We start from the raw sequence: 23,761 nt of genomic DNA, 5'->3' as shown, positions 1-23,761 counted from the left end.
ATGTCTTGGAAATAAGAAGTCTTCATTTTTGTGGAGACATGGACAGGTTTCATCTCGATCTGGCTACCTGTTCAATGCGAGCCCCGTTTAGCTGGAGCACCCCTTGGTTCCTTTGCCAAATTACCCTGTTTTCTCTCCTCCCTTCATTTTCCTCAGGGGTTTGACCTAAAACCTCCCTGCCAGCCCTCCGGGCTGGGAGCTGGGGGTGACCTGACGTGGGGCCACCCATGCATCGCTGCCGGTGGACACGGCCATGCCTCTGGCTGGCCAGGGTAGGGGGGCGGCCGTGCCGCTCAAGTGCCGCGGTTTCCACTCCCACCGACGTTCAACCATTGACCGCCCCGGGGCTGCACTCGACGGCACTTTGCCGGGAGGCCTCGCTCCCACCATCGTCCCACTGGGGTGGCGACGGTGGCGCGTCAGTGGTTTCCCATGCCGTCCCAGTTTGCGTGGGCAAATCACAGCTCACCACAGTGAGCTCCAGGTGTTTGCGTGTGGGCATAACCTGCCGGTACGCCTCTCGCCCAAAATGTCCCCGGGGAACCCCCTTCCTGCCCACTTCCTTGGCCTTCCCGGCAAGGGCTGCGGCGGCCACTTCTTGTTGGCAACACTCAGCCTCGCCACTGCCTCTGGCTCGTTTCAGCCTCCTCAGACAGGGGTGTGCCTACTCTGAAACAGATGCGAGCGCTTAATTGCTCACGGCTCGTTGCTGGCCGCGTAAGGCGCCCGGGGGTCCTGCGGGCGGGAGCGGGGCCGGGGTGCCATGTGCCGCTGGAGCTGCCCGGCGTTTGCCGCAGATGCCAGGGGGGCAAAGGAAGCGGCGCCATGCTGGGCACAAGCAGTTCGCGGGTACAGAGCAGGCGTGTTGGGATTTTTAGAGTTGGTTTGGGCGGGTTTTGGGTACAACCCGTACAGAGATAAGTCTCCATGCCGCTTTTTAAGAGCGACTTATTTTTCTGCTGGTTTTTCCACAGTGGGTGCCCGGTGAAGGCCACCCCGGCATCGACGGCCCCGCCGCCGCCTGTGCGTGGGCTGTGGCGCCTGCTCAGCGCTGCCACCCGGCCTTCCCTCGGGGAAACCCCCCCCGAAAACCAGCGCTGCCCTCCCTCCAGCAGGGGGCCAGCGGGCCAAAACGGGCTGACTTGCAACATGGCTTCCTGCGCTCCTGGAAAGGATGAGATAAACCTTCAGCGGGAAGGAAATACAGGAGAAAACAGACACTTGGTGATCCCCAGCCGGAGGCGTCTGGGAGGACAGGCCTGAGCTGTGGTAGGCCAGTCACGTGCTCTTCATTTCGTTTCCATGACCATAACGTTGCATCATGGAGCCACTCTAGGTAGCGCTGCAAAGCCGATGATGTCAATTCGTTTTACAAACGGGGAGCCTGAAACCATTTTGGAGACATAGATGTGCAAATATTTGCCTATCTAAAGCGAATGTTTAATTTTCCATGAATAAATTTAGGAAGCCTGTTACAAGAGCTGGCCTGAACGCAATAGATTGTGCTTTCCAGAAGGCAAATACAGTGTTGTTAAATGGATTATGTTCAAATGTTTAATATTCCGAATTGCTCAGCTGAGGGGAAGGGTATCTTTTTTGTGAGAAACTCCTTTGAAATTACCTTATTTTGTGTCCAAAATATACAAATCTTTGAGCCGTACATGGTTTTGTGGCTGCACTCTTGGCCATCCCAGCTGATGCAAAGATAGGTGACATACAGCGAATTTGGGCAAGGGGCTGAGGGGGAGCCCGGCCGCGGGAGGGCAGATCTGCTGGAGGGACCGCTTCAAGCGCTCCTGTCTGCTCTTCAAAACCGGCTGGCTTTTGAGATAAAAATGTTCAGTTCCTCAGTTTGCTGTATCAAAGCAGGGTTTTGGAGGATGGGTGAGGACCAAGCGAAGCCTCTCGGTTTCTGTTATCGGCACGCACATTGCTGAGGGAGAGGAAGGGCGGTGGCGTGCAGGAACCGCTGGCAGCCGCCACCATAACGTGAGGCTGTGCTGACTGCACGTGGCGGTGGGGCTGCGCCTGAGCCGGTGAAGTGTTTCAGCCTATTTTGGACGCGGGTGGGGGTGAGAGGCAGCGGAGCTGATGTCTCACTTGCCTTTTGGACCAGGGCAGGCTTCATGCCACGGCTTGCTCACAAAACAGGGATGCCTCAGCGTTCACGGTCTTGCATGCACCGCCCCTGCGCTGCGGCTGGGCACACGTGTCCGGCTGGTCCTGCACTGGTCCTCCGTGGTGCGGCGGGGACACCCAGCTTCTGGGGGGGTGATGGTACCCTGTGGGCACGGGGGGCCACCAGGCACCGGCGTCCCCTCGTCAGGCAAAGCCATGCGCAGAGACGGGGGCAGAGGCACTCCATTCTCTTGGGGCCTTTCCTTATTTGTTTCGATCACGACAACATGATTTACTTTATCTATAAATATCTCGCTGGCACAGGGAATAACACGTCGGATGACATTTTCCAGATGGTCTCATGTTCATGGGCGAAGCGATCCCCTAGCATCATTAGAAAAGGGAAGAAAATGCGATCTGCAAACCCGCACAACATTTCTCAAGTGACTTTAAAATAATTTCATGTCTATCCCTGCTCTCAGGACAGAGCAGGAAGAGCCTGTTCCCTGCATTTTGACACGTGGTGCAATCCCCTGGCTGAGACCCAACACCCCTCGAAATCCACATACTGCAAAAAAACTGTCAGGCAGACTGGAGTGGGTGGCCTTTCTCCTGCCTTTCCCCCCCCCCAACACTTTCCTTCATTTTTCTTCAGAAAAATGCTTTTCCTTAAAGGTGTGAGGGTATTTGAGGGATAAGAAACTGAAAACTTTGCTGCTGTTCCTTATTATGGGATTTGTTTTTTTTTTAAATTTCTTAAACTTGCTTCAAGACTAAGACCTATTCAAGGCAGGCATTTAAAAGTTATCATTGCCATTGAAAACGCCCTGTATTTTTTCAAGGCCTTTGGAAGGAGCAACCTGACCAGGCAGCGCCAGTGGACCATGCCATCATTAGCTGCCATTAAGTTGTTTAGATGAAGGGATCTGCCTCATGCGGCTGGACAGGCAGGATCACCCAGGGGTGCCATGAAGCTGCGGGGCCGGGGGGCGAGAGCCAGAGCTGGAGAGCGGGGCGCCACGGGAAGGGCTAAGCAGGAGCATCCCGTGCAGGAACCGCACGCTTCGTGGGGTGATGGACCAAGCCATGTGCAACGAGATGTCCTGTCCCTGCACGGGATGCCCGGGGCACACGCTGGGCCGGCAGGGATGCTGCTGAGGTGCGCTGCAGGGGTCGGTGGGGTATGTCTGCAGCTGCTGGCCAGTCACTCAGAAAGAGCTCGGAGCAACCGGATCAGCTCCTGCAGGTGGACGTTACTCCACAGAGGAGGGACAGCCCATCGGAGTGGTGAGGAGACCCAGGATCTGGAGCGGAGGGGAGCAAGGAGCTGCTTTTGCCAAATGAGCCGGGCGCATCACACAGGTGTGCAGCAGCTTTGTGCTGACTGCAGGAAATCAGGGCACTAAATGCAGCACACAGGCCAAACCCTGGCCTGGCAGAATATCCAAATATTTTGTGCAAATCCAAACACTTTTTTTTTTTTTTTTAACTGTAATAATTTATTGATTGGCTGAGTTATTGGGAAAAAAACCAAGAAGGTGAGATGATAGCTGGAAACAAGTACCCCCTTAGTAAGTCCCTCTAGGTGGCTGAGCTCCCACCTCTAGGCTTCCAGCCAGGATGCAAATCTTGTTCTGACATCCAGCACACGGAGCCATTGGCATCTAAGAGAAGTCCTTGGTGTCCAAAATGAGGAAGCTACTAGCTGGGAACCAAAAATGTCTGTGCACCTGAAATGATTTAGGTATCCTCAAAGCCCCAGGAGGGCAGGAGGGGTCTTGATTGTTATTTTTTTGTATTATTGTACTGCGTAATAGCACAAAAAGTCAGCTCTGGCCTCAGTGAGCGTGATGGCTAATGGCACTGGCTCCTGTACCTGGATGTATGCTGGCAGCCGCCTCAGGGAGAGCCGACATGCACGTTGGGAAGCCCTTCTGAGCCATCACGGTTCACAGCCTGGTATGTTAAGAGGCTCCCCCAGGTCAGCTCCTGTTTGCTTTAGTACACCACTCTTTCCGGAGCTGCTTCCCAGGGGTCTGCACCTCCCTGTACAGCAAACGCAGGGGCTGGGAGCAGGTGATGTCTACACGAGGGCAGGCACTGCTGGGGGGCAGCACCCGCACCATGCGCACCGGCCATCGACAAACCCTCGCTTCCCCACTGGTCTTTGTGCTCTCATCACTACCGGTGCGGCAGCAGCACCAGGGTTTTTGGATGGTGCCCCTTCCCAGGGAGGCCGGCAGGGCCATCCCCAGCTGCGGCCACAGGGATGTTGTGGGGTCGCTGCCACCCAGGCAGGAGCACTGGCCGCGGGCAGCAAGCACTGCCTGGCCACGGCGTTGGCCCTGAAGTTGAACAGAGCCGAAGGGGTGTAAAACTCAGGAGAGGGTTTGCCTGGTGCCTGCGGCATTTCTGGTTTGAGAAGAGGAGCCCTGAAAACCCTTAGGGAGGGCACAGGGAGGATGAACTAGGAGAGACTGACCTGGCTGGACTGCAGCTGCCTGCTATCCACACCGGGTGTATTGCCAGCTCATCGGCTTTGGAAAGAGGCAAAGCTGCCTTTTTTAGGACCTGTGCCTTTACTCACAGAGTAAAAGGGTTGGGAAGAGGCCAGCACAGGGGCCATGCCCTCAGCAAATGATGGCTCTGGGTGGGAGATCTCAGCTGTCAATGCTGATTTATTGCAGGGGAGTCCCTACTGCCACTGCTCCCAGAGCCAGGTGTTGCATCAGAGCTGAAATTAGAATTGTGGCTCCTGGTGATCCTGGCATTTGCCGCCTTACACGTTCTTGAGGAAAATCTGGGGAGGGTATGAATTTGTACGCCCCCCCACCTTGGAGATGGAAATCACAACTTGGGAAAGGTCCTTTGAACTTCACTTGCTCATGACACATGCAAGCATGGCCCCTCCAGCTGACCGTCCCCAAACCACTAATGCCACTGCGCACAGCTCTGCTGTTTTTAGCTTCGTTTTATTTTAGGTTCGTTTTATTTTTGTTAACCAACTGCAGATTGGCTGTTATTTTCGCTCTGAAGCCAGGGAAAGCAAAAATGTGCAATGCTTATTGAGGCTCCCCTGCCCGCCGCAGCTCCAAGCGAGCTGCCTGCAGCAGGCGAGCCCTGAGCGGCAGCAGCTTTGGGGAAAGCGTGGGCACGTCCTCTTCACACCAACTGCAGCTTCACGGTGCGGGGGATGTCCAACGTGCAAGAGTCTCCTAAGCCATCCCCAAGGCTGCACCTGCTCCGGGCTCTTAATCCGGTAAAACGTTTTCCCAAGGCAGGGAGTGCCTGTCTTCCAGGAACGCCTGGGAGCCCGCGGTGCCAGGAGCGAGCCCTGCAGTAACGGCAGTGTGCTTAATTCCTAATCCTCCCCTGCCCTCGTAAGCAATGGTATTTTTCCTTCTCTCTCTGTTGTCGTACCAAGGGCTTAAGGCAGACCTGCCCGCTGTTACTAGTGAATACACGAGTTACCCGCCGGTCAGGAGTAAGAGCAGCGTGGTTCCGCTCTGTTTACCGACTCCATGACTTCTGTGGAAAACCGCTCTGGTTTTCATGCCCACTCCTCCTTCCTTATCAATCCAAAGGTGGCTAGGACGAATGATTAGAGGAAATAGCAAATATTACGCATGTGCTACCAATTCTACTTTTCAAATTAAAACCAAACAATATTAAGCCCGACACAATGCCTGGGAAAGACATTTGCTTTTTGAAGTTGTTGAAAGACCATTAAACTTTAAGGAGACGGCACGTTGCAGAAAACATGACCTAATCAACATCCACTACCCATGGCCTGCTGGAGACCAGGAAAACCTCAATAAACATCAGCAGTTCTGTGTGTGAATAAAAGGACTCTATTTCACTAGTTAAATACTTACTTCAAACTTGATAAGTGCTGCGTGTTGGCATTGGTTGTCTCAGGGGGTGTGAAAATCTTCCGTGACTGTGTTTTTCCCTGGCATTTTGGTGGGTCTGTTAACCCTGCTGTCATGCCCCATACCGGAGCTGGGTAGATTTCACTGGGGGTGAGTAATTCCTGGTTTGCGTAGGTGTTGTGGGCTTTTTGGCTTAAACAGCACCTCTAGAACATGGCTAGAGCAGTGCTTAAGCACCTGCTAATCCTTTAGACTCAGGCTCTGGCCTCATGCTCAGGAGCCTGGAGCTCTGCCCAGCTGGACCAGTGGGGACCGAGGTGGGACCAAGGAGCGATACTGCCAACAGGAAAACCAGACAGCTCATTTGGAATTAGCCCAGACAAACGTCAAACCCCTTGCAACACACAAAGAAGTGGAAAAACTCCTCTATTACACAATATTTCTGTGAGCTGGCTGACGGACATGAATGGATCCACACCTATTCCTCTACTTGAGGTTTTTTTGCCTGTTGCCCAAGTTAGCTTCGGTGGCTCACAGTCACATGCTGCTTTCAAACTGCTACAGGTTTCATATCAAAATGGTACATCCACTTCAAGTCAACAGGAAACTTAAATGAAAATGTCCAACGCCCCAAAGCCCCAGCACTCAGACTAGACCATCCTCTTTCTGGAAGGTGCATTAGGATTTGAGAGGGCAGCCCCAGATCAATAACGAGCCAGGCAGATTTTTTGAAAATGGACCTTCTGCATCCACCTACGTTTATAGTCCTAAATGAATTTTACTTCCAAATAGCCTCAGACTAAAGAGTAATTCATATTTAAAGTGTAATATTTAACTCAACAAATATCCTTAAAGACCACATTGAACAAAGGAGTAACAGAGGACTTCTTAATGACCTTTATTCGTGTAGGAACACAACGGTCAGTTGTTTTTAGGACCATCCTCACCATGTTAATTATATCTACACCCCACGGTAGGTTAAGCTGCAAAAACCAAGAGTATTTTATTGTGTGCTGTGCTGGAGCTGGGAAATGCTGCAACTGCTTTCCTTATGTTAGGAAAACTCCACGTTATGCCCTTGGATGGTAATATTAGTCTGATAAGCGATAAACATTAACAAATACATGGAAATGCAGGGAGAGGGGAGAGCCAAACACTGGGTGTTTGCAACTTCATCTCGGTGCCCAAATCAGAACCACCTGATTTAGGGGAACTGGCAACTCTTACCGACTCCAGTGACTCTGTCACATTACACAGCTTTACAGATGTGGACCCTTATTATTAGCTACGAAATTTGTCCTAGAAAATCATTGCTATGATCAGTGCAGTCAGTTTGGGATTTTTCAATTGTTTTGTTTTTTCTGACATTTCTTTCAAAGTGGCCTTCTGGCAGGAAGGACAGAATTTTAGTGAATATCAACATTAAAAGAAGATGTGATGCAGGGAAATAAAGGTTGGCAAAAAATTTTCCAAATTTGACACATTCTGAGAAAACAGTTTCCCTCCAACTCAAAACAATTATTCCTTTTGAAACTTTAATTGAATTTTGAGTTATTTAAATACGATAGAAATTAAAATGATTTGATACAATCAGCACAAAACTTTTAAATATGATCCAACTCAATTTGGTGGTGATTATTAATTCAATACTCTTCTACTTTGGACTTGGGCCAGGGAAAGCTTTTGCAATCTCAGGTTCCTACAGAGAGGGAAAAGCATCCTTGATTTCCACATACCCAAATGTTTCCAGATCTTCCTGCAGCCAGCTATGGATATGCGGGAGTCGCCTTTACTGATTCGTGTCCCGAATGAGCTTGGCCAGGTAGAAAGCTGAAGTCAAGACGTACTTGGCCCGTTTTTGCGCAAAGCGGATGGCTCCTGGCCTTTCGTCCAGCTGAAGGCTCTTATGCCTGCGGTAGCACACCTCCCTTTGGGTTTAAATTATGTAGCAGCCATCCTGCCTTCTGTCTGAAGGTACCGCGCTGTTCCAATTTCCCTCTTACCACATCTTCATTTCTAATCTGCTCGCTGGACACGGCGCTTATCATCATGCTTGACTCAATTGGCAAAATTTCTAAGTGCATCCCTCCTTGGTGAATACTGATTGATAAATATGATACCATCCTAACAACACCGAGTTAATGCTTCTAAAAGGATTTATCTGTATCTGCCAACTTCGTTTTAAAAAAAAGTCTTTTGGTAGAGGCTCAGCAACTTCATTTCAAGGGGTGATGTCTGCTAGCAAAACCATTCACTTTTTTTTTTCTCTTCTTTTTTCGTCTCACAGAAATTTGATCAAGAAAACCTGGCCATGGGAACGCGCTCCGGTTTCGATTGCATTACGGCTGATCGGGAATACCATCCCCTTGGCACCGTAGCACAAAAAAGGCAGGTGGTTTAAGGGTCTCAGTCTGCAGTCTGGCTCCTATCAGGAGAAGACCAGACAAGCGCTGGTGTCCACATCATGAGAGGGTTTGTTCTGCTGTTCCGAAGAGAGGGGAATACTTCTGGTTTGCTTAAACACCAAGCCCAAAGAGACAGCAGGAGTGAAGCCCACAGCCGAGGTTGAGAAGTGGGAGGAAGGAGAGCAGATGCAGGCGGCTTTCAGCCTGGCCGCCGAGTCACTGTCCGCCCCCCCCCTGGGACGAGCCGTCCTCCACTGCCACCCTGCGAGGAGCCGCCGGACGGAAAGGCGGGAGCAGCGCTGCACCAGACGTCCCCGGTGCCTGCAGGAGGCAGCCCTCGGGCAGGGAAAAACAGCCCCAAAGGCAAGACTGTGCCCTCGGTTATGCCCATTTACTACTTTGGGCCTTTCAGCTCCAAGAACATCTAGGCCATGGTCTGTCCGTCAAGGAAAAGGTATGTATAACAGCAGAAAAGCATGTATAATACCCGGGAGGGTGATACCACAAGGGCTTAATGCCCCGCTGGCCACCTTTCCTCCCTCCCCACTGCACGCAGGCAACCCAAAGCCTCTGGCATGTGCTTCCTCTGCCCCCGTGAGCCATTTACTTATTTCCGAGGCTGAGACCAGCGCCGTGATTACGCCTCTTTCGTAGGAACAATTTTTGCATAAGCTTTTTCCAGCACTGGTGCCTTAGCGGCTGATGCACAGACCTTTCCGGCAGTGGGACTCAGCCCCGGCTGGCAGCTCATTGGCTTATTTTAAAAGAGGGATGAGGATGAAGCCACCTGTAGTGTCATAGCAATCCTCCCCAGTGGCTCTCCCCTCCCAGTTCAAACCAAAGCCACCTCACTGGCTGACAGATGAGGTAGGAAATTTCTCATCAAATCAAAACCAGGCTGAAAGCACTTAAAAACTGTTTACTCAGGTGATTTGCAGCTGTGAAATTAGCTTGCAGGTGATGCTGCCCTTGTTCTGCCAGGTGCTTTGGAGGATGATTTGCATGGTGCTACGGCCTTTACAGTGGCTGGGGGTAGATCATTTGCCTCCCATAGCCTCCCTGAGACCCTGCGTACCCCGACTCTGATTTGCTAGCAGGGCTGGCTAGCATCCTTGGGGTACTCGCCAGGTCATTGCCTCCTTCGAGCACGCGGGCAGCTGTGCCACTTGCACGTCAGCACTTTAAGGCAAATCCAAACCAGTGGCAGTTCACACAGGGCTGTAAGCTTGACAGTTCAGGAACTAGTGATAAAATGGCCCAGAGGCACGTGTGAGATCCAAATTCTGCTGTTTAGCTAACATCTCCATATCCAGAGACTAAGACTTTACCACCTCTGCTCTAGTAGCCCCATGGGAGCTAAATACTGGCTCTGGCAATCTTCTGGAGAGATCTCCGGGCTTCAGGTCCTCCTTCTCCGCTGCTGTTACCATTTCACAGGGTTCCTGCGCATGGCAGTGCTGCAGATACTGCGCTCGCCCTACCAGCTCTCGTGATGTAGCTGTTTGCCCCTGAATGAGCCCAAGTGCACAAACCCCATCTTGCCTTCCCCTGCATCCGATGCCTGCTTTTACCCAGGGACCAGGTGAGGAATAGCATCTCGGGGCTCAGCGCCACGGGCTGCTGAGGGGGCTACTCGTGCAGCTCAGAAACGAAGAAAAACTGAGGTGGGAAGGGATCTCAGGGGGTCATCTGAGATCCCTCGCTCCAAGGAGGGTAAGCGTTGACACCTTCAGTAGCAACTGTCTCATTAATCTAAATTCTGCTCAGCGGGGCAGGCAAAAATATCTGGAAATCGATTTTAACTTCAAATTTGATTAAGGCCGGTTCTTATAAAAGAAAGAGTTTAACATTATTGCGGGGGCGGGGGGGCAGTTTCAGATTACTTAATTGTGGGGAAAATGTGTTTTTTGTTTAAAGTAAATGTCAAACCTTCTTTCGTGGAAATGTTCCTTATGGGTACACTGTTTCCTAACACATAAGTAACATGGTGTATCATGAGAATCATAAAAAACAGGACTGGAAGGCATCTCAAAAGAGCTCGTGTCCAACCCCTGCTCCAGGTAGGATTACCTCCGTCTAAACCATTCCTGATTATCATCTAACCTGCTTCCTAAAATCTCTGGTGATCTTCCCACGCAATTTACTCCACCCCATAATAGCCTTGCAGTCAAAGGTGCTTTTCTAAATGACAGCCCAAATTTCCTTTCTCTGTTCACGCTTAAGAACTTGTTAAGCAATCCTTTGCCAGGAATAATTTAGGCAAAACTTTCTCCTGCCTGAGGGTAGATATGAAACTTGCTCTGCAACATGTAAGCAGCTCATCTGCTGGCTAGCTTTTTTTTTTTTTAACTAAAATTTTCAGTTTCACGTCTTTATTGACCCGTGTTAGCTTTGTAATCATTTCCCTTGGCGTCAAACGATGTAGGAAGCTCCCACCCTCCCCCTGCTCCTCCTTCTGTCCGTCGTTTACCAGCCTTCAGGCCGTGAAGTCTCAAACGGGGGTCGGTGCAATCCCCTACCTGCTGCCCTACCGGCCCAGGGCTCTGCGCTACCGACCACCGACACGCATGGCGGCTTGCGCTCCCCTTGATGTATCGCAGCGTGACAAGAGGTACAACTGCGATGAACAGCGTGGATCGGATTACAAGCTCCCGACCGGCCGTGGGGTAGAGGAGAAATTCCCGGAGGTGGGGGGGAGAGAGCGAGGGGGAAAAAAAAAGCCTTACAGCAATTTAAAAAGATTGAATTTGCAATTGATGAATTAGAAAACCCCAGCCCACCACCCCAAAAGCAGCAGTGGCCTTGCCTAGGGAGGAGCCGTTTCTCGGTGCCGTCGGGGGGGCGATACCGCCCACTCCGGGGCGCGGGGGCTGCTCGGGCGGCGCCACCGGCGCCGCGTCTCCCGCGAGTAACGGGTACATTTCCCCGCCGGCTCTCTCCCACCCGACCCGCCCCGCCGGGGCGGCCCCCGGGAGGGGGCGGCCGGGGCCCGTGCGGAGGCGGGACCGGCGGGGGGCGGGCGCCGTCGGTGATGCCCGGGGCGGCGGAAAGGAGCAGCGCTTCTCGGCAGACGCAGAGCGGTGGCCCCGGAGGTGAGCCGGGGCGCGGGGGGCCGGGGGCCGCGGCTTGAGCTCCGGGCCGGGCTGCGGGGTGGGCGGCGCAGCCCCGGGACGGCGCCCGGCTGCAGTCGGAGCGAGGGGGACGCGGGTCTCGGGTTGCCCGTCAGCCGGGGCTGGGTGGCTTCGTCCTCCCTCCCCGCTCGGAGAAAGGTGTATTTTTCCACGGGGAACTTTGCCATGAGCGCAGCGCGTCCCCGGCCACCGTGGTGCCGGCCACCAGCCGCCCTGCGGGCAGTCCTTAGGTGTGGGTTGGAGCCGACGTGCCCCCGGGACGGCGGCTCCGCTCGCCTGGTCGGGCGCAGCGGGTGGGAGGGCTGCCAGGCCGGGGGGAGGCGGCCCCGCACGGCTGCCGGGCTGCCCTCAGCCGGGACCCCCGGGCAGCTCTGAGCTGGCTGCGTGCGGCTGCCGTGCCCGGTCGGAGCTCTGCAGATAGCAGTTCCTACGGTCCAGGCAGACAGGGGGGTCTCCCGCCCGGTGGTGGCAAGGCATTTCGGATGAGTTTTGCGAAGGGGAGCTTCTCTCGGATCCCTGCACAGCTGTGTGAGGGTTTCTGCTGCGCAGGCATCGCTGTCAGAGGGAGCTGGCGAAGGTACGGCTGAACATAGCAGCCGCGGGGAAGGGAGCTGCACGTACGGTGCCCACGTGTGCTGCAGACTGAAAGGGCTCCATCCCACTTGAGAAGGACGAGTCGAATGCTGAAACTGTGGGTCCAGGTGAATGGTGGGAGCATGGTGGGAGAATGAAGAGAAAAGGGTCGGATGGGATGGAGAAATCATCTTTGCCGGCGGTGACAGGCTGGGTTGGGTGAGAGAATGGAAAGACAGCAGAACTGGTGACAGGGGAGAGTGCGGTTGGCCGTCATGTTCCCAGGCAGACGCGCCCTGAAAAACGTTGGAGTCTGACCGCAGATAAGGTCTGAGCAAGAAAGATGGATAATCGCAACAGAGCTGTAGAAATGCTTGCTGTGGCAAGAGGGGGAAGAAAGCCCGTACAAAAGACGCGTAAGAAAATATGTAACTCTTGTAACTGTAGTAACCTAAAACTAGTAATGCTGCTGAAAGAAGGCGAGTTTAGAAGCTTTGGCTACGAATGAGCTCTCCTGGTTAAACTAACATGTTGTTTCCTAATGCATGAGAGGTTGCTCAGAATAGACTGGATGTTTCTTAACCCTGAAGAAACTCTCTCTAGCTTCTGCTGAGCTCTGATGACTTTGCACTATTATTCATGTTTTTTGTGGCCGGGGAAGTCAGAGGAGCAAATCTTACAGAACTCAAATTCCCCTTTTTGGTTCTTGTAGCAATTGCAGCAGCGTCTCGAGGCACAGGCTCTGTAGGAGGAAGCACCGACTAGGAAGCCATATGTGAAGGCCTTTCTCTTGTTCGCATGCCCCTCATTTGACAACACAAAAATGGCAGTCATCCTTGAGGGCCGGAGGGTGTGATGTTGGGTGAATAGCAATCTGCCTGCCATGAATTAGTTTTAGGTGTGTAGTTCAGGTAGCTGCTGGTAGCTGTGCCCCAAGTTTTCCTTCTCACAGGATTTCCGCTGGCTCTCAAGGCATTGGCTGTCTCCATCGCACAGTGGCTCTCATGAAGCGTTCCCTGCTCAGGGGGATCACAGGGCCAAGTTCAGTAATTGTGGACTGTGGAGGCCTCAGTGTGCAATTTGGCGTTACCACGGAGCTAAGGTTGGTGACACTAAAAGGCTGCAGCCTCCTGGCTGCCTGTTCTTGCATCTCTTTCTGTGCCTGTCTCACCCTGCAGTAGAGCAAAACCAGTTTGGGGAGCTAAACCAGCAAGAAAATCAAATCCTTCAGCAGAATGGGCTTTTTGGTGCTTTAGCTCTCAGGGCTGGTCATGGCAGGGTCAGAGGAATGTCAAGGAAGAGCCGGAGGAGGAAGAGAGGGGGGCTGCTTGCTTTAGCAACAATTAGCCATTGCTCTGGTTTTGTTGTGTCATCAGCAGATACTTTGGCACGAGGTACTTACGAGTAATTCTACTTCCACCTTACTTTCGTTGCATTTGTTTGGTCATTAGTATAGAGAGAAGCTGCTCTCTGCCAGGCGCAGTTACAATACAAAACCATACAGATGTGCCTGTTCCATACGTAGAGGAGAGACCAGATGAGCCGTGTATAGCATTGGATACGTCTTGCCATTGGTGCTGTTGTGGTTTGGATCAAGTATGTGATGGCAGGAGAGACTGGGGATGCCCCTCTTTTCTTTACTGGCAGCCCCTCAGTAAATCAGCATAGCTGTACTATCACTTAGCTCCCTAAGGCTTGCGCTTCCTATGCTTGTTAAAAGCTTGGACTGTGTCTGCTGGCTTTGAGATCCCCTCCTCTGCTCTCATCTGGAGTTGTGTGTTTTTTTTTTTCCACAGGCACTCCTGCCCAAACAAATACTTAAAACCCCTTACGTTGCTGGGTCATTTGGATTCCAGAACAGATTCACAAATCTTATTTTGAGTGCTTTCACTGGGAAACAGGTGATATGTTACCAACTCACTTCTTTGCTTGTAACTCACTTCTTCGCTTGTCTCTACTGGCTTTTACAATTGTCTTAAACTGGGGTTGGGAACCCTGCCCAACAGTTTAAATGAGATTAAACAGTTTAAACTTCAGATTATGGCATTGTGAACCAACCGCTCCTCTGTGAGCAAAGGATTGAGTACAATCATGTTAGTATTTAGGTGTTTCAGTTAAAAAGGAAAATGTTCCCACGGTGTGTTTTGTATAATTGCACAAAACCTCCCATCTGTGCAAGATACATGAGCTAATATCTCCCCATCTTGAATATGTTCAGCCTTGCAGTGGCTCCATCCAGGGAGGAAAGTACTCCTTCCATGTTCGCAGGAGGAAAGTTGTGTTAGAAACAGAAAAACAACCCCCCTGCGATCCTTGAAGAAATTTAGACATCTACTTCACTATGGTTTCAAGGCGGAGGTGAGATTTTATGCTTTAGTTTTAAGTGACTTATTTCTTGGCCCGTAAGAAACCTGTTCCAAGGCAGCAAAATAAATAGAAATCCCCTGAATCCATGTGTAGTGGTCTGCTGGTTGGACCATTTTCCTCTCCAGCGTGCCTCTGGATTTTAAAAACAGAGAAAGAAAGTGTCATCCAGATTAGGGTAAGGAAAAGATCACTACACATTGGCCTATTAGACTTGAAGTGTTTAATCATTAGTATGCTCTGATACACTCCATCTCTTCACTTGTTAATACTGCTGGATGCCCGGTCACATTCGACTGACCTCCCTGTAGAAGAGGACAGCATCCTCAGGGCCTTCTCTCTGTTTTGGAAGATCTGCTGTGAAGCCCTTGCATAAGCTTGTAGGCAGCAGTAATATTGGTGATTAACAGGATTCGCTCACTTCCCAACCAGGCGTTGTTCTGACTTCCGTGTTCTCGCAGTCTGCTCGTACGTGCATGTCCTTCCAAAGAGCTGCTCCTTTTCTAGCCGCATGCCAGTAATTGCTTGAGCTGTGAGGGTTAAAACAGTGTTTAGATTTAAATTTTATACACAGTTTCCAGCCCTATTATACAATGAGTGTGCATGGCTTTCTACAAACATGCAGTAATAGGAAACTACTATTTGAAAGCTGTCGGTGGCAAAGAGCTGTATCAGTTTGCTAGCTGCTCTACTGCTAGCATCTGTCCCTTTTGTCTGTTTGTCCTTTCCAGCAGCTTTCCACAGCCAGATTCTGCCTTCTCTTTTATTTTAAATATTGATGAGGGGTTTGTGTGGTCTGTTTCTTGAAAGCTAGAAGCTGTGAGGTACAAAAACTGCTCCTTTCAGTTAAAGACGACGCAAATGCTAAGCCGTAAAAAAAAAAAAAAAGTGTTGGGAAACTTTTCTTGACAGGGTGCTGAATAAGATGCTCATGTGCTATTTTGGGGGGAAGGAAATACCATTCTGACTGTGCACTGTAGCTGGGTTCCTGATTTCAACAGCCTTTCTCTACCCAGGTCTGTCCATAAATCCTCCTGCTCCCCTTCGTGCCTGGCAGTGACCCTGGCATCTTTCCTCGCTCCGCCACACTCATTGCATTGCTTGGGGTGCTCCCACCAGGATGAAACCCTTCACCACTCAATCCCCCGGGGACCTTGGTTTGGCACAGAGGAGCCCAGCACCCTGATGCTATATGGTGTTACCCCAGCAGTACACTGGGGAGCCACGCAGGGCCCTGGGGAATGAAGGGGCCGGGCAGGCCCTCCCCAACCCGTGCCAGCCCCCGTGAGCCGAGTGGGGCAGCCCTGGGGTGCAGCGGGCTCAGCCAGGAGCCCTGCACGAGGCCCAGCCACGGGGGCGAGGCAGCTCTGGGGTCAGTCTGTGGGGCAGGGTCTGGATCGATGGGGTACTGGGCCAGCATAGGCATGGCTGCAATGTCAGGGGCAAGAGCCTCAGCTTAAAAGCCCTCTCCACGTTTCTCAGCTCCTTCCTTGTTCCCGGCCTGCAACCTGGCTGCCTCGTACTGTGCTTTCTCCTCTGTTGAGCAATTCCATCTTCTGTCCTGCCTCACAGCTCTGGGTTGGTGATGCTTGCTGTTGCCATCTCTAATTCCTGAAGCCGTCCTATGTAGCTGCTGCTCCCCAGTGTCTCCTGTGCTGGGCTCAAGGGCCATGGCAGAGTGGGGAGGAAGGTGTGGAGCAGAGCAACATGGGGAAGGATGCACCTGCGATGAGGAAGTGAAGGGGCTACGGCCCACCGTGAAGGAGGGATGGAGGTTCAAAAAAGGAAAACGAGGAGTGTGCTTCGAATTACCACAGGACTTTTTGAGTTGGGAGGCAGGTTACAGCTCCCACATCACTGGAGTGCTGTACTCTGCAGCTGGGAGTGCTGGCCGGCTGTACAGTACCTAGTGCTGGGGACTTTGCAGTATGTTCTGCTGTTGTGTCTGTCAGGTGCAAGTAAATCTTACCACTTTGTTCATGAAATAGGCATAGAAATCTCATAGAAATCTCAGGCTGTAGTGTTTTACTTGTGCTTAGGAAGCTTCACTAGGAAATACTCAAGATGATTTGAGATCCTTGCAAGGACACGCGGAGTCTTATGTTTCAGTAAACGGTCTAAAGAGTAGCAACAACTTTTCGTAAAGTTTAGAAGAAAATTAATCTTCCTGGGGCTTTTTGGGTAACCTGAGGTGTCCCCGAGCAGGTGAGGAGCAGATATCTACCAGAGGGCCTTCCCGCCCCACACCTTGGTGGCCTCACCGCAGAGGTGCTGCTCGCACCTGCAGAGCTCCCTGGAAGGCTTTGGGAAAGCTGCAAGTCAGAAATGACGCTTCCTCTTCAGCCCTGTATTTGTTTGAGCAGTTCAGCCCTGATTCATTTGAGCAGGCAGTCACGATTTCCATATTAAATCTCTGCTCTTGATCAGGTAGCTGATTCTCTATGTGAATGCTGTGTGGAGCATGAATAGCATTGAATTTTAAAAGGAGTGCATTCAGGGAGGTTACGTGTGATTCTGATACGCGCTGCTTGAGCTAAGTGCAAATAGCACATTATCATCAAGTGTGCAGAAGTGAACAGAATCAAATGCATTATCTCTTGGTGTTTCATATGTACAGTATTAGTCTTGGGGGAAGCCTTAATAAGCACGAAACTTTCACTTAGATTCAGGTTGTGTAAAAAGTTGAGGCATTTTAAATGTGTTAACTATGGTACCTGGTGTACCCTTTGGAAAGGGCACCATGTTTCCCCCTTAGGCTGTGATCGTGTGAATGGCTTCATACAAACTGACCTGCGTCTGCTTCCATACAATCTGTAGCAGGGGGGCAGAACCAAAAAGCACAGCTCCAAACATGAGTCCTTTGTCCACCTTTCTGCTGCAGGCTGCCTTGTTCCAAGTATTTCTAGAGACCGTTCTTGACCATAACTCTCCACGGCACATAGTAACAATTCAGAGTATCACTTCCTATTTACTGTTTGGGGCAAATGTGCTAAACTTGAAAGAGCGAAGGGATAAAAGCGGAAGGGACAGTGCAGAGCAGTGTTGTGTAAGGACTTTGGACTGAAAGACGCTGCACAGTTTGCTTTGACAATTTGCGTAGTCTGTCGATCTGTTTTTTTCCTAATTTGTTCTTGATGAAAGCTTTGCAAGCTTTAATTTTCCATTGTGCTTGAAAGGAAGGAAATGCGTATCTGTAGCTGCTCTGAAACACAGTAACTGGGACCATGTGAACTTTCAGCAGCTTTTTTTTTTTGGTTATACTTAAGGGTAGGGTGCCTTAACACCAAGTGTATTTAATGGGAATTATGCCCACTGGTTATTCTAAATTCCCTTAGTTCTAGATTCAAGCTTAATATATGTCATTCTGGTGCACCAAATGTTACTTAAAAGTCTACCTTGACAATTCTGCTTTGATACTAGCTTGAGATTTTAAGATTTTGTGTATTTTCATGTGACTTATGTTTCCAGTAGCTTTTAGAGGAAAAGCTATAGGTGCACCCCCCAAAAAACCTGTCGTGGCTTTCCAAGAAAAACAGAAGCAAGGGCTAAAACCTCTCTGCAGAGAGGAATGGAATTATGGCTTTGACCTTCTCCATGAAGCAGCAGCAAAAAGACTCTGGATCTTTTCTAACGTTGATCTGGGAAAACATCCTGGACTCAATATTAGGGAGCATATTTAACAAAGTATTTAAAACCAGCACTTTACCTGACCCATGTAGAATGCTCTAAACTTCTATTATATCACCTTCAGTGAATTGCAGCCCTGTCTGCCTTGTGGAAACTCTTGAATGGCATGCTCCGTGCCTTGCTGAGCCAACAGCATATTGCTTCAGCCATGGTTAACTAACCATCAGGGCTGAAATAGGAGGTATCTGGCAGCATGTGAAGGCCACTTTGTGGGATGGATGTTGTGATTGATGCTGGCATGTGGCACACCATCCTGCACAGAAAGTACTATACTGAAGGTACTTTAAAATAACAAACAAGTTTATTCCTTGGTGTGTGCACCACAGTAAATGAACTCAACAGAACTGTCCCTGCCCCGTGGGAAAGTGCAGCCTGGTTTCTGTGAGGGAGGACCTGGCTCTTGACTCTTGCTGCTGTGGTACCTGTTTGCTGCTAAGTCATCTCTGCGAAGTGAAGTCTTAAAGCGCCTCTTTCTGACAGGGTCAGGAAACTCCCTTGCTCAGAGCTTATTAACGTTTGCTTTGCTTTTTAGTCACAAAGCACCTGTGAAGTAAAAACATGAGTGCATTTTAAGCAAACGCAGCTGCATGTTTGCATTGGTGTGGCAGTCATTTCTGTGCTTGTGGTCGTTTCCTCCTCTTTTGTTTCATCAATCGAAATTACTAGATGGGACTTCAGTGGTGTATCAGCCATCTTGTAGCTTCAGACAAGACTTCAGCAGACATGATAGAAAGAAATGGAGGTCTAAAAGACTACTTTTGCTCTAGCCCTAGAGGTGTTTACACTGCCATGGAGGAGCCTGTGGTTTCCCTGGTGCTTTCACTGTTGTTGCTATTTACTGCCTGAGATATTTCTCTCCTGTTCAGCTGCTGAGTATCTTTGAAAGAAATCAAACGGGGACATTGCTGTCTCCCCACTGCTCATAAGGAAGAAGTGTTGAGGGAGCAATAGCTCTCTTAACTACCTTCCCTCAGTTTTCCCAAGATTTGTGCTTCAGTCAAGCTGTTCTGTGGGAGCTAAACCATCAAAAAAGCTTCGTATTTATTTTGTGGGTGGAATTTTCTGCCTCAGATACCTGAGGGAATCCCCCTTCTGTTGGAAATTTCTCCTTAGGTTAGTTTAGCTGCAACACAAAGCCTTGCTTTCTGGAGAAGGATGCGTACATGGGGTGGCAGTGCTGGGACGTCCTTACCTTCCTGCTTAACTGGTAGAGAGTCATTTGGCACGTGCTAAGGAGACATTTAGGGTAAGCTGTTGACAGGCTTGAGCAAATTATGAGTTCTCTGGAATGTGAGGCCATCAATAAATTGTTGGCAAGCCCTTTGCATTGCAAGTAGGTAAATGATGATGCGTCACGGTCGCTCTTTTTCTTTGTTTGTTTAAAGAATTGTACTCGGAGCTTTTGGAGACAGATGTTACCACAAAGGGAAATAAATACATGAGTCATTCAGGAAGTCTGTAACCTGGACCACCTAACGTGTTTTTTACCCCATTTTGTTTGCACTAGGTAGTGAAGAACTGTTCACCAATTGGTAATCTAACATCCAAATCCAGATTTCACCCTTACAGGGGAAAAAAAAAGCAAGCTAGGGACTTCTCTCTAGACATTACAAGGTACTTTGTATTAGACATAACTGGCAGGGTGTGGGGAGCTGGGGGCTGCAGGGGTGACCTGTGTGGAAAGGGGCCATGAACTGCCCTGTGCTGCTTCTAGCTGGTTCCAACAAGCTCCAAAACAGACGAAAACAGCCCGTTGCACACCAAAACTGCAACCGGTCAGAGCAGCACACGGTGCTTCTGCTTGAGCGTATTTAAGAAAGGGCAGTAGCTGCTAGGGACAGGACTCACAGAAAGGAGACATGAGAGGAGACACAAAAGGGCACACATGAGGACAAACATGGGAGGACACGTGAGGATGCAGAAGAGGAGACGTGAGGAGTCACAAAAAAGGACATGAAAAGGTGACATGGGGCAGGAGGCACAAAAGGACATGTGTGAGGACAAGTAAAAGGAGACACAAAAGCAAAGATGTGAGGAGACACAGGAGGACATGTGAGAAGAGACACAAGACGACATGCAAAAGGAGATGTGAGGAGATACGTGAAAAGACATGTCTGGAGTAAAGGGAGGAAGAAGTGGAGGAGACGTGTGGAAGGGGCCATTGTTGGGTACGTGGCTGGAGATGCTCTCTTGGAAGGAGGCACACTGTGCTGGAGGAGGTACCCTTGAGGGACTGCGACCCATGCTGGGCAGGGACACCCCTGAGGGACTGTGGCCCATGGAGAACCTGTACCAGGGACTGCAGGCTGTGGAGGACCCATCCTGGAGCAGAGGAGCAGTAAGAAGCAAGCAGCAGCGGGAGAAAAGTGAGATGCGAGGAGCAGCCAAAAGAAACCGTTAAGGACTGACCCACAGCCTCCTTTGCCTCCTGTTGCCTCACTGAAGGAATTGGGACAGACTGAGTGTAACCCACGGTGAAAACAAGGGAAGTTGAGACAAGGAAGGGAGGAGAAGAGGTGTTAGACTGAAGATGAGCCTGGGGAAAGAGGAGGAAAGGTGTTTTCCAAAGTGTTTGTTTAATTGTTGGTTGGTCGTCGTCCACCCCCCAGTACCTGAATCGGTAATTAAAAGTTTATAGTAATTTGTAATAAATTAAAAAGTGAAATTCCACAAGTCAAGAACGCTTTGCCTATGGCAGTATATTCATTATGCTGGGATGCAGTGGTTTAGCAATGACGTGGCCAAGCAGTACAAACCCTATGTGGACATAATCTGGGTAGTTGCCCCCCTCCATGTGTGAGACTGGCATACCCCTGTATTGCTGCGTCGGCGCTTTGGCGTTTTTGCAAGTACAGCCTTCTAGAGAAGGGCCAGCACCAGCCAGTTGCAGGTGTTCACGAGTGGTGATCTTTGAACACGTTGTGTAGGCAAAAGCCACAAAATAGATGCAGTTTTATTTGCAAACCCTTATATTTAGGCTGTAAAAGATTCATTGTAGGGCAGAGCTAGAATAAACTTCTGCTGTTGATGTGCTGTTTCTGCAGGGTGGAGTTGCGTAGCCATCTCTTTTCCCCCACCCCCAAACTCTTCGCTGGTGCAGTACTACCAGCCTGGCAGTAACTATACCGTGTACTCCAGGTGCAATGCGGTTAAAGAAAATCTCACTCCCTCACTCTTGTTCCTTCCAAACACAAGTGGAGCGATAGAGGGAAAAGGGAGAGAACAGAGGGAGGGGAGATGGAGGGTCTTGCCATTTCTTGCAAAGAAAGTGTGGAAAGAAAGTGTGTTACCCTCTTAGAGTCTGGAGGAAAGCAGAGGGTACGGAGGGGAAGGGCAGCTCACCGTGACGTGGCCGTTGATGTGTCATTGTCTACAGGTAGAGCAGAAATGCTCCAAAGTGGTCTCTCTGAGAGACTGAAGATGTGTTGAAAAATCATAGGATGATAAGGCTTTTGTTCAAATGGAGGAAAAAAATTGAGAGAGAAAAAAATCTCAGCGGAGATTTTTCTTTTTTTCAACTGAAGAATGATTAATCTGAAATGGAAAATTCTGTTCTGTTATTAAGCTGACCCATAACTATCTGTAGCAGGCGTAATGTAATTCTCTATTACATTCTGCACATTTTTGGTTTGTCTCACAAAACTTCTGTTTTCACTGTTGGATTGTATTGATTTTATTTCTTTTAAATTACGCAAACTTTTACCAAAAAGGGAAACAGGGATTAAAGCAGAGAAGACACTAAAATGTTTTGCATCTTTCAGACAATGTTTTTTTTCTTTAAAGAGTATATTCCTTGTGAAACCTTACTGTTTTTTTCTTTATTAAGAGCCTGGCACCACTTTGACTATGCAGGCTTTGAGGAAGACGTTGCCACATTGATGACAGCGCCCTTCAATTAGACTGTGCATTGACACACCTTGTTTCAGACTGTTAAAAACTGTTGGACTTTCTGGGAGGTAAACTCAGCTCTACTATTCCATTTCCTGCAATGTATATCTTCATCTCCAAATCTATACTTGGACTTCAGAGATCTAAACTTGGGGGCTGGCCAGGACAGTCACACTAGGCTTGTAAAAGCAGAAATAGCACTGTGTGTCCCAGCTCAGCTGCCTGACAGGGGGGTATATAGGTGTCCCCCTACTCTTGAGTGTACTGCTAGAGAAGGTCTGGCTCTGTGGGTAGAACAGGTGGGAAGAGAGGAGAATGTGTCTTTTAAAGACGAATGCTGTGCTGAAGGCTTAACAGTCATAATGTCCGATTCTCTTTCATGAAGTGTGGTTTTAAATGGTGAAAGAAGGGAAAAAAATAGTGGTTTTTTTTTTTTTCAGTGAAGAAAAGTGTTAAGTACTTTAAGTCTAGAGGCTTAAATACAAAATTAAGAGCATGGTCAAGAACAGAGGTGCTATGTGAAGGAACATAGTAAACACTACCATGTTGTGGAGCTTTGTGGCAAATATGGGACACAGGCTGGTTATCGAGGAATAAATGGAAGGGAAACAAGTACCATTCTGTGATTCTGGGAGCTGAGACCTCTTGACAGGAACACATCATAGCACTGGGGTTTTAGATTAGTTCTAGTTTTGGGGAAGGCTGGCAGGTGGTTCTCCTCTGGGAAAACAAAACACCTCAGAAGCAGCTGTCCCACTCACTGTCAGGTGTCAGGATCATTAGTATGGCAGCAAACTGGAGGACAAAAGAGAATCTAAAATCCTAGTATCTAGGATTCTTCTTGTATGTGTCTGATTTGAAAATAATGGACTAACAAGGATAAAATGGAATAAATACTGTATTTCCTTACAAGTGGCAAGCACAGTATGCATCCAGGGAAGTAAGCGTCAGTCTTGGTTTGTGAAGGAGAGTAATCTTTGCTAGGGGACAATATATCGTACTAGCTCCAACAGCCCGAGAGAGGTGAGGCTGCTGCAGCTCCATGTCCAGACAGTAGCGAGGCTGAAGATGTATTCAGCGGGCACACGCACACAAAGCACACATATACACTACATATATATGTGCATATACATGGCTGGCCACACAGATCACAGGCAGGCAGACAGAGCACCCACATGAACATAGGGAGCACCAACAGCCTCATCCTGCTCCCCTCTCTGGCTGGTTGGACAGGATGGAAGTCCACAAGTGAGAATATACATAGACATATGTACAAAGTGGATTCCTCCAGCAGCTGGGCTTAGACACTCAGCCCAGTAGCTGCCCCTGGATCCCAGTCTCCCCTGTTGCTGGCACCTGGACATACAAGTCCCCAGGGCCGCAGCCCTACTCCAGTTGCCGGTACAAACCGTCAAACGCACACACACACAGCTGGCCAGGACTTTCCATGTCCCATAGCCGACCCCCCTGCGCTCTCGCCCTTAGAGACACACAGGTGCTCTCACACCCAGAGCTGGCCCTTAGGGACCCACTCATGCTCCTGGCTCCCAGGCCACTTTGCATACTCACAGGCTGGTCCACTTGATCTTTGCTAGCCATTGCACACTTGCACACTCACACTCACTCCAGTTGCTGGCACCATGGACACATAGCTCCTCTGACCTGCGGTCTGACCCCAGTTGCTGCATTCAAACCCTGATATGCACACGTGCACACAGAATTG

The 23,761-nt window shown here is 50.0% G+C and overlaps 1 protein-coding gene across 1 annotated transcript in view; it reads left to right on the top strand.

Annotated features, from left to right (window-relative positions):
- The first annotated feature begins 11,426 nt into the window (after nucleotides 1-11,426).
- Nucleotides 11,427-23,761, top strand: part of LOC142087307 (lactosylceramide 4-alpha-galactosyltransferase-like) — a 50,915-nt gene continuing 38,580 nt past the window's right edge. Inside the window, exons 1-2 of the mRNA XM_075161428.1 lie at nucleotides 11,427-11,487; nucleotides 14,318-14,457. Coding sequence (XP_075017529.1) covers nucleotides 11,427-11,487; nucleotides 14,318-14,457 — 201 coding nt within the window. The remainder of the gene's footprint in view (nucleotides 11,488-14,317; nucleotides 14,458-23,761) is intronic.

Source organism: Calonectris borealis, chromosome 1 (genome assembly GCF_964195595.1).
Source record: "Calonectris borealis chromosome 1, bCalBor7.hap1.2, whole genome shotgun sequence".
Classification (NCBI taxonomy): Eukaryota; Metazoa; Chordata; class Aves; order Procellariiformes; family Procellariidae; genus Calonectris; species Calonectris borealis.
Note: the sequence above shows the minus strand (reverse complement) of the source record. Positions and strands in the feature narration are given on the sequence as shown.